This window comes from Anoplopoma fimbria, chromosome 2, assembly GCF_027596085.1.
Source record: "Anoplopoma fimbria isolate UVic2021 breed Golden Eagle Sablefish chromosome 2, Afim_UVic_2022, whole genome shotgun sequence".
Taxonomy (NCBI): Eukaryota; Metazoa; Chordata; class Actinopteri; order Perciformes; family Anoplopomatidae; genus Anoplopoma; species Anoplopoma fimbria.
In genome coordinates, this window is record NC_072450.1 from 28,997,806 (window position 1) to 29,009,335 (window position 11,530).

The 11,530-nt window shown below is 41.7% G+C and overlaps 1 protein-coding gene across 1 annotated transcript in view; it reads right to left on the reverse strand.

Annotated features, from left to right (window-relative positions):
* Positions 1 to 11,530, reverse strand: part of si:ch211-186j3.6 (neural-cadherin) — a 238,052-nt gene that overhangs the window by 118,811 nt on the left and 107,711 nt on the right. Inside the window, 1 exon segment of the mRNA XM_054614523.1 lies at positions 8,291 to 8,475. Within this exon segment, the coding sequence (XP_054470498.1) occupies positions 8,291 to 8,475 (185 nt within the window).

The following is an 11,530-nucleotide window of genomic DNA, read 5'->3' on the forward strand; positions in this document are numbered from 1 at the left end:
ACACACACACACACACACACACACACACACACACACTCACCATTGGAATCATGGACTGTACAGAAGTGGCCTCATTATTTCCACCCCTGCTCAAGGATAAATCCAATTATTTTCAAACTGGGCCCTAGTGCTAAACTAAAAAAATAGTCAAGAGCGCTAGAGACCAGACCTGTGACGATAAATTATTGAACATGGCTCACTTAATCTGTCAAAATCTTTTGTTTGATAGGTATTTTTTTAATCGTTAATTATTATTTTTTTGCAGTGATACTTTAAAAACAGATATTTGACATTGATAGTTTTTTCCTTACCTTAAAATAATAAAATGGTTCCCCGCCAAGTGAAAATGTATTCCTTAAGAAGAATTTTATGGGAAGGCAAGTCAGTTTCTTTTAGTGAATACACAATCTTGAAACTGCAGCTTATCTTTTGTGGAAGCTCCTGTCAAAATTGTCTCAAGGTAGTTTTCAAGACTTCAAAGAAACTGTCCTTTCTCACTGTTTTCTTTAAGTTTTTCTTACAACAGTACATGAGTTGGTCATTTTTTTTTTACCTATTTGCGTGTGTGTGTGTGTGTGTGTGTGTGTGTGTGTGTGTGTGTGTGTGTGTGTGTGTGTGTGTGTGTGTGTGTTAGAGTGCTTGCGGGTGAAGGTAGTAATTGGAACTTGGATTTTCAATACTGCGCCAGTTAAAGGTAATTACACTCTTAGTGAGTCTTGGTTCAACTTTTAATCATACTCTGCAGGAGGCTCTTGATGAAGAAAGGAATCTTGCAATCACTTTTTTTTTTACTCAAAGACAGATTAGCACCTGTGGTTTATTATGCCAGAGTTGTATGTTTAAGGACCAGCTTTGACAGTTATGTTCATAAGAACAGGTACAAAAACAAGTTCATCTCAAAGCTTATTCTAGTGACCATTGGTCTTTGTCAACATTAGGAGCAGGCCTGGTGTGTCATGGCTGAGATCAGGCCAAAGACCATCAGACACAAGCTTGGCTCACAACACAAGAATTTAACACTAATTTCACCCTCAGGTCTGGGTCCATGTTAAGCAACAATGCTCCACATAAAATACGAGGAGTTTACAGATAAAAATATCACCTCCTTAAACACTTCCAGACATGGGCCCAACCATGATACTTTCAGATTGTTTGATTTTGGTCTTGAGCAGAAAAGAGCCGAGCAGTAGACACAGAAGTAGACAAAGTTTCGGAAACGGCAAAGCTCATGGAGCCCATAGGATCTAAGGATGGCTGGTCCTAGGTACAATATGGGTCTCAAATTTGGCCAAGGCATCTTCAAGATTCAGGTACGTTGTGGCCTCCAGTTCCAGTTTTAGGTGGAAGCCCACTTTATACAAATGAGGGCCCTTCCTAAGGGGATTCTAATATAAGAGGTGAGCTTTTTTTCTCTGAAAGCTCATTACAGCTTCAGAAGTCTCCGTCACCTAAATCAAGCGGGTAGCCTCCTCAGTTAAAGTCTAGAATATTCTCCTTCATTAAAGGCAACATATCATACTCATTTTAAGGTTGACACTTGTATTTTGGGTTTCTACTCGAACATGTCAAAATGCTTTAATGTTTGAAAAACTTCTCACATGGTCTGACTGACTATACCTGTATTCACATTCAAACTTGAGACCAACAAATTCTAATCGTTCATCCTTGAGTCCAAGTGGACGTGCCAAATTTGAAGAAATTTACTCAAGGCGTTATCGAGATATTAAGAGAGTGGGACGGACGTGAGGTCACAGTGAGCTTGACCTTTGACCTCCAAATCCTAATCTGTTCATCCTTGAGTTCATGCGGATGTTTGTGGCAAAGTTGAAGACATTTTCTCGATGCGTTCCTGAGATATCACACATCACGAGAACGGACTGAACGTACAACACAGAAACGTAACATAAAAGACATGGAAATCACATGTTTTACAATATGGAACCTTTAATATCACATAAGGAAGGGTTCTCTTACTGTTGGGGGAGTAAGTACTGTGTTTTGTTACACAAGTAGGCATTTGAGTGATGTTTTAAGACACAAGAAGTGATACTATACTTTAACTGGAGAACTGATTCCAAGGACTACCAGAAACTGCCCTGCGTCATAAAAATGTCATCAATGTAATCAACATCCTGAGACTCAAACTGGTTCTCACAGAGGCAGAAGTACAAGAAAACAACAAACACACACACACACACACACACACACACACACACACACACACACACACACACACACACACACACACACACACACACACACACACACACACACACACACACACACACACAGACACAAAATCACGCAGACATATATATGTATAAAGGGTTGGGCAGGGTGATTAGGTTTGTGGGTGCGTAGAGGGAGACAGAGCCTAGGCATTAAGAGACAAGACAGGGGGCTCAAAATGGGCTCAGCGGATACAGCGTTAGGGATCGAGGCTAATGTCAGCTCCCATCAGTCAGTCCAGCGGGAGAAACAAGGACACAGGCAGACAGAGAGACAGTCGGGAGGGATGGGGGCTGGGGGGAGAGGGTAGTAACTCCTAACGCAGAGTGGCAGCCTTTGCACCTGGCTTTGATCCAACCTCACAACTCACTGCTGCTTTCTCCTTGCCAGAGGCTTCATTGGAGCCGAGGCAGCGGTGCACAGACGCACTCCTGCCTGTAGGCTTGTGATTTCTCACAAATGGGTGCAAAAATGGGATTAATATCCTACTCATATAATAGTAAACAAAAAGACTGAACGAAAACAGGGACAAATACTACCAGAGCCTTTGTGCAGTTTGGTGGGATTCTGCCTGATGAAAGTCTGAAACACAGTGGAGCTGTTTTTATACCAGCTCTTTAGATCAAGTCAAGTATTTTATTATTGGAGTTTTGAGGACGTATAAAGTCTTGAAAACTACATTAAAACATTTTTGAAAGGAACTTCCACAAAAGAAAAGCAGTTGTTATTCTATTGTCTTCACTGAAAGCAAACGTCTGTGCTTTCCCATACCATTCTACTTAAGAAATACATTTTTAATTGAGAAGTAACTCATATCCCAATATAATAATATCAGTTTTCAAATAAAAATGTTAAAAGACAAAACAAAGCATCAAGCATAAGGATTGAATCGTCTTAGGTGTTCTGATGGTTGTTTTGGGACGTGTACCCTGCCTGTTTCAACTCTGATTCACAATGAAGACACACAGTTAGCTAATGAGGCCAATAAAAACATTATGGTCATTAGCATAATTGTGTGCAGCAGAATGCAGACGGCATTCAGCTGAAACATGAATCTCTCTGATCTAAACTGTATTCAATGTAGATTGCTTACTCTATTCTGGGTTCCTCGTGTCATGCATGCGGAGAACCACAAAATGTCTCACCTGCGTTGCCATGGTTTTGAACAAATTATATTTCAGGACCCCACTCAGTGATTAAAAGAAAACATCTATGAGGGAACAGTGAAAGACAGGGAAACACACACTTGTTTTTGCCATCTTGCCCAGACAAACAGACGAGCTAGTTGACTATGGTTCAATCTCTGTGAAGCCAAAACAAGCACAGAGTGTATATGTCCAGGGAGTTTGAATTGACCACAAAGACTGCTGTCAGTTTGACAGCATTGTAAAAAAATAAAATAATGGACTATTGGTCAGACAAAACAAGCGATTCAAGGACGTCACCTTTTGCTCTGGGAAATTGTGATGGGTGTTTTCTTCGGGCATGAAGAAAGTAAAGAGCGTTATCAATAACAACCTTTCAAATCATTACTGGCAAAAAAAGAATAATCATTTGTAAAGAGGCAAGCCAGCCATCAATAATGATGAGGGACACAGAAATTGTCAAAATGTAGTGGAGGTTATAATATTGTGACTTTTAGTCCCTACTGCATCTCCAAAAACCCTGGATTCTATATTAACCATAGTGCAACGTGAAATCATCTTTTGTTAGACCCTCTCTGCCTGGTAAATTCCTGGTAAACACCTCCAGTTTGTAGCGCCGGCCTCTGTCATAAATGTATGTTCCTCAAGCCTAAGCAGAGAAAACCTGATGACAGGAGTTTTCATAGGCTGAATAGAACTCCCCAGGACCAGGAGATGGACTTTGGTGTGTAAAATCTGCACAATACCAGTTTACTTGGTAATAAAAACAATCACTGGTTGAAGCTTTCATTCAATGATGAAGTTGGACGGGGCACAACAAAACTAGCAGTGTTATAGTCGAGATCACCTAAACAGAATGTATCAAGACTGAGACACGTCCTTGAGGGGTTGACACCAAGTCAAGACCAAGACCAAGGCAGTGCAAGAACCCAGTGAAGACCAAGACTTTTAGGGGTTGACACCAAGTAAGGACCAAGACCAAGACCAAGACCAAGATTGGACAAAACAGTTGGGCATGACAGAGTCAAGACCAAGACCAAGACTGGGCGAGACAAGACCAAGACCTTTATGTGTATGAATTTTTCTAGTGGTTTCTATGAGCAATCACCGTGATGTTAACAAATACATAAGACAATGCAGAGGCAACTTGTTGGGTTTTGTTCTCCTTCCCCTCCCTTTTATCGTTTCTCCCCTTTTTCTGGGGTGGCAGGAGGTCGTGGCTGGTGGCTGATCAGACACACCGGTTCTCAATCAAGTCATCAGACTGAGACTACGTAAGCTTGGCTTCAACTCCACCTCAGTGCCAGATAATTCTGTTTCCTTCGGTAGAGCTGACGTCTAGATCTTATAGTGTTGCCTTTGTGTGTTTTTGGAGATCTTGTCCTCATTTGTGCTTTTTGTGTTGGCAGGTTTTGGTGAGTCTCTCCACCTGCCCTTTTGTTTGCTCTGGTGCCTCTGGGCCTCCATGTGCTCGCTCCTCTGAACCGGTGTGTTAGTTGCGAGCCAGCCAGCCAGCCAGCCTCCTGCCTCCACTGCCCCGTTTGTGTTTTTTTTTTTTTTTTTGATAACTTTATTAATAAACTCTTTATTGTATATGTACACCGGCGTCCTGTCTCTGCTCTGGGGTCCAAACCCGACCAGGCCATCACACAACTTAGTGATATCCCTGCAGCTGTAGTCTTAAAATAAAAGAAGACAGTGTAAAAATGTGGTCAATTCCAACACGATACTTTCAAGAAGCAGTCTTGAGACCGGCCCAGGTACCAAGATCAATCTGAAGTACTCCAACGCTGCTGAGTAGGCGGTGTGCAGTAAGAGATCTGAACATCTCCTCCCGTCCACAGAAAAGAAAAAAAACAAGGTGATGAATTTTGTGGCATTTCATATATTTTTCGTTTGTTCATTCTAGCTGCTCTTTTAATGAGCATAATGAGAAAGAGGGGCAATTTGTGTAATGACTAAAGACCACTAAGGGAGCAACTTTCAGGTATACCACCTATAAATCCCTGCAGTATCAAATTACGTTGTTTTTTCCAATTTCTGTGTATTGATCGCTCGATGTGCGTACCTTAGAGGGCGGGGCGGTGTGAAAAGAGAGAGATTCTGAAGGACAAGCTCTCAGCAGTTTATAAAGTCTGTTCATCGTGTGACACAAACCAGGTCTGGAGTGTATGTAATGTACTCATGGTCTGCTTTCCCCTGAGCACTATGCATTCCACTCTGAGCTAGTGCTATGTGGACATTTCAAGGACTTTTTGTTTACCACATTTTTTTTTTACCTTTCCATCAATATTGAAAGCGAGAGAGAGGGGGGGGAGAGAGAGGCCTTAATCTCGGCGAGGCAGACTTAACTAGTGCGTTCTTTGTGCTTCCTCATTGCATTCCACATTTGTTCTTGAAATGGGATTTAGAATGTCAAGGAGGGTGTAAGTAATGCTATAAGTAGAATATTTTCATAATCCTCGAGACTGAGAATCAATGAGACTGTTTACTCCAAAGCTTCACATGAAAAATGAAAATCCTGGAATTGCTTGTAACATATCATTCGCACACAATAACAACCACACACACACGCACACACACACACACACACACACACACACACACACACACACCACTGTGTTGGTGGCTTGCCTACACCTCGGGTTGTTCTCAAAGTCATTAATCCTTGCTATTACCTTTTGCTTAAAAACTTAAAACTTCTGTTTTTCTTTTTTTTTGGGTGAGTTTGTTCGCTGCTGAACCGCAGGTTGAAGTCCTTTTGACACTAGTTCTCAATTTAAGTCCCTCTGTTACAACCAGGGCATATTAAATCAATACACTCTGCAGCTAACAGGCCTTTGAAGACAGTGTTGCCATTTAAAAACAGTCAATGAAGTGACCACCCATCAGGGATACATTGTTGACAAACCTGACCTCATTAATCTTAATTAAATGGAGGAAAAATAGTTACATTTGTAAGAGCAAATAACAAAATTGAGGGCATTTTTCGTTCCCATTATCCATCTTGAACGCACATTTGCTCGTCGACATTTTGCGGATGGATTCAGTTTGCCTTACAGAAATATTGAAAATGTGGGCACCAGCTGTTCTCCACCGCACCGTCTCTGGGTTTTGGTGCGCATTAACTTACCTCAGCCCGTTTTCAGAATGAGAGGCAAATCCTTTTATCTACTTATACGAGGCTCGACTCTCCATCCTCTCCTATCCTCTCCCTCTACTCTCCTCCCATCTTCAGAGTGCACCCCTCTTGGCCTCCCCCTCTGCTTCTATTTCAATATCTCTGAAATCATAAAAATCCTTCAGCCATGTCCCATTTCTCTAAAGCAAATTTAATTTGGAGCAGACAGCCGATGTGCTGTGCATCAGGTAATGATGGATGCTGCTCAACATGTGAGGAGAATGTGCTGGCTGAGCAAAACCTTCTCTACTAATTATTTTGCCAGCATAAGTAATGGAAAAACAGGTTTTTCTGTGTGCATGTTAATGCAAACTGAAATCCCATGAGTCAGGGGAGAGGGATTAATAATGGCTGTAATCTTTTGCTAAGGAAACATCTTTAACTGGGAGTGTGACAGTCCTGTGGAACAATGCAAACAACCAGAGCAAACAGTAATCAGTGCTCATTAATTTTCTATGACTGGAGACAAGTTTGCAAATAATGACCACATTCCCCAACACTCCCTCGTCAGCAGCGTTTTATTTTTTTCTTCCTTTTACTTTGACTTTTATCAGCTCATCACAAATTGGTATTGCTTTAGGTCCGACCTGTTGCTGTAATAGCATAAGGGGGCCAAGCACTTTGGCATGAATATAAAATAAATGTGATACAAAGAGCCCAAAGCTCGCCTGGAATTTATAAGTGAAGGATGGATTTTTCTGTACCTGGGAGTATCCGGACAGCGTCTGTCTTTAAGAGGAGAAAGGACACTCTCAGAGCGAGTCACTACACTCCCATATGACTTTACTGCTACTTACAGCATGCGGAACACATATCTGTTCTTCACTGAATCCACAAAAAACAGGAAGTATGAGTGAAATAAGAAAATAAATAAACTAGATTTAGCGTCAAGTTGCATTATACGTCCATTTCTGTCCAGAATGTCATCACTTCCTAATTTTATCCTAATACACATTTGTGTGAACTTGTCATAATAAGTGTATTCATTATTAAGTTATGGCCAAAAAACATATTTTGCGAGGCTACGGTTGCTACGGCTACCTTTGGCCACCAAATTCTAGTCTTTTCATCCTTGTGTGCAGGTGGACGTTTGGGCCAAATTTTAAGAAATCCCCTCCATGCTTCCTGAGGTCTCCCGTTCAAGAGAATGGGACGGACGGATGGACGGACAACCTCAGAACATTATGCCTCTGGCCAAGGCTGTTGCAGAAATGATACAGACTATATATATCTATAAAGGACTGGTTAACTGTGTTATGACTTGAGATAATAATGAAATGAAGACTTTACTGGTCTTTTCCTCACTAATCCTGACGTGCCGTATATTATAAACATATTAGAACACAGTTAATAAACCAGACATAAAGTTATTTGACCTGAACAGAAAGTCCACGGACTAGCTTTCTCTGGAGCTTTCAACCACATTTCATATCTTGCTCAGCAAATCCAGTTTTCTTAGGTCAAGTTTCAAAAATTCAAGTTCCACACTTCAGTCACATGAAAACACACAACTGATGTGATGACAGCACACTGGACAGATGAGTGGGTCTGCGTGAACACCACAAACAGACAACATCAGCTGTCTGTGAACACCAGACCAAAACCATACACAGCATCAACTTGGCAGAGGTCAAAGGTCAAGCAAGACATTCAAGTGTGACACCTAAGACAACTTTTGACCAGCGGCAGGGCTGTGTGTGTGTGTGTTTTTGTGTCTCTATAAAGTAAATCTCACCTGCCAGGCGGAGGGACCCTGAGTTGTAGATGGCTTCGTCACGCAGCTCCCTCACATGAACGGAAACAGTAGAGACGGCGTCTGGCCACACGCCATCGGACACACGGACCTGGAACTGATAGATGTCGGGTGGGGCGTTCTCTTTGATGATCAGGAAGCCCGTTCTCTTGTTCAGGATAAAGTAACTGAGGGGAAAGAACAGACGCACAGATAAACCAGTTTATAAAAATGTCCATTTAGATGACAACATTTGAATGAATAAGTTTAACCTCTCTCCTAAGAGTTTTAAGCTTTATGGACTGGCCAAAGGTTCAAATGAACTGCCCCTCATGGTATAAATAATGTTGTCTAAATCTGAATCTCATCCTCGTGAGAAACACCTGAAATATTGCCTTTTACATATTCAGACAGGCAACAGCACAGCCCATAAAAATCGAGTCACTAACCCCTGAATCCACTATAATGCAGGGACTTAAATAGCAGCCTTTCACCCAACAATTCTTTTAAGAAAAAATAATAACAAGCAACACTAGAGCGTTCAAGAACAGCAGATGTCATTGAAGGTGTCGCCTCACTTGCCGCTCTCCTGGCTACTGCAGATCCCAAGACGGCTGAACCACAATGTGACCAGGGTCCAAGACCGGCTGGTGTGTTTGCAACATCCAATTTCACCACGGCGAACAGTGCAAATGCTGCGGCTCGGAGCCTGAGAGGGTCAAGCTGCTGAATCTGTAGAAAACTGCTGGTGTGGTACTGATTAGGCTATTTCAGACGTGTCAGCGAGTCTACAGAGACCAGTAATTTCAGTTATTTGCCCATCAGAGGTTGGCATGGTAACTGGCTAAATGGAAAGAATTCCTCGGTAGGACTGCTTGCTTATCTCCTGTAGGTCCAGAGTCAACAGGACCCAACATTATAAAATGTGTTAGTGCTCGCTCCTCTTAGAGGCTCCACTGTGTGTGTCCAGTGTACTCGTCACAGAAATGCATTCAGCCCTCTAAAAATTTTGAATTGAAACATGATTAGAGACATAGACCCATCCTTGGTTGTGTTCAATGTGCACATTTCTAGCATGTGCATCTGCTTGAGGACTTTGCCTGTGTTCATAGATCTTTAATTAAAAATACAATCATTAAAGCTGCAAGCAGTGATCAACGGGCCCTCACACATTCCTGATCTTCGGGGAAGCACTTAGGCACAGAACAACAGGAAATCAGCTGAGCGCAATAATTAGTTCAACAAGAGTCTCCGACAAACGAGTTATGAAAGTGGGATGGGCTACACTGTAGGAGGCGGTGATAACCCACATCACTGAAACAGGAAATCACTCTGCAGAGCGAAATGATGCCTCCCACCAGGGTGTAAAACAAACAGTTTCTGAGTTATCAAAGAGCGCTGGGTTATGTGCAGGGGGCGGGGCTAGGAGTCTATGAAGCACGTAAATGTTCTCAGGTCTGGACCCTTACAATGTTTGGGAAATTTGGAGCAGATTGGACTAGAAACAACTTTCATGTCTTATGGCGAAAGACGCTTTTTTTGGCATCACAGCAACAATGTCGAATGAAAAAGATAATGTTTGATCACTTTTGTGCTCACCAAATTTGAATCCGATTTAATCTGGATTTCAGAGTACAGCGTCTGAAAAAAAGGCTTGAAATGGATAATTTGCGCAACTTCAGCATCTTAAAACCCTAAAAAAAGGCAATTAATTTAAGAATAATATTAATTCCTTCAGTTTCAATGGGTCCTCGATGACTGCTTGTCAATACAATAAGTTAATGCAAGCCCAGTATCACAATGAATAACATCCATTTTGGACATCTCCACTCCTCAAGATGAACATCTAAAGCCAACATTCAGTGTCCATGAAGAAAGTACTGTGCCCTTAATAGGCGATAAGGATCGGTAATACTCACAAACAGTCTATTTTGTTTGCACTGTACGATTGGAGAACATGTTCCACACCTGGGCAATAGAGCGCTACTGTACCACTTGTAGCATATTGGCCATGTGGACAAGTCTGGACAGGTTTTGCGCAGTCACAAGAATTTGCTGGATAATGGGGTTCTGCATGGATTTTGTAAAGATATGTCTAAAAGAGTGAAGCAGATGTGTTATAGCATGGAGATGTTCTGTAAAAAGCTCAATATAGGCTTAACACCCTTTCCCTGTGTGGTTGCCTTCAGGACCCGTTCCAACGGTCTAGGATGAAGACAGACTGATACAACTACTCTTTCATCCCCCTCAGCTGTGGGTTTAACTGAGGGTTTTATTCTGTTTTTAATGTTTACTCTGTTTTCTGCTGTAAACCAATGGATCCCTGGGACGATAATAGAAAGTGAGAGAGGAAAACAGGGAAAAAATGAGACTGACTAATAGGCACAAAGATTTGCAATGAAGCAATTTCATTTGGTCCTCGTCATCCATGCTCCCCTTGTACAGCAAATGAGCTCATTCAAGTTGGATTATAGAGGAGATCCAAGGCAGAACCTTGGCAAATCAAATAATAAACCAGTTAGGGACAAGGGCCACATTAACTCATTTTAAAGCATATGCTGTGGTGGGTAAATTATGTTTTAGGTATAGCACTTCATTTCAGGTTTCACTAAATCACAAATTTACTTCTCAACTAAAAGGACCAATACTTTTCCACTTGGTACTTCCCAATTTGCTGAAGCCTGCTTCTATTTCCATTTATGTCAACCATTTTTCACTTTATTGGCCACCCATTTTCCAGACAAAGTAGGACAGGTGTAGTGGAACTTTTCTACCAGATGCATTGATATGCTACATTATAATATTCAATACCCTGTCCGTGCTGTTTGTTTAACTACACCGACAACACAGCCCGTTGGTACAAGACACCACAAATAGAAGAGCTAAAGTACGCACTCACTGTGAACAACAGCAATCTTGTTTGATTTGATGCACTGACATGAAAATATATAAAGAAGACCAGAATGTGCTATGACCCGCTCCATTTTGTGAAAAGCCAGTACGGCGGTGAAAACACAATGTGTTCTGAACTCGACTGGCCTGAAATACCAAGGGATGAGAGCTGTCATGAAATGTTAATGCCTCATAGTACACCCAGTCCTCTATACGGGCTGAACTTCGACTTTGAGAGAGAAAGGGGGAAATGTTTTGAGTTCAAGACTTAAAATGTTTTGGGGTGATGAAGTGTCACTATATTTGTGGTATTTTGTACTTGTGTGTGTGCAAGTCTGAAAAGTTGAAAAT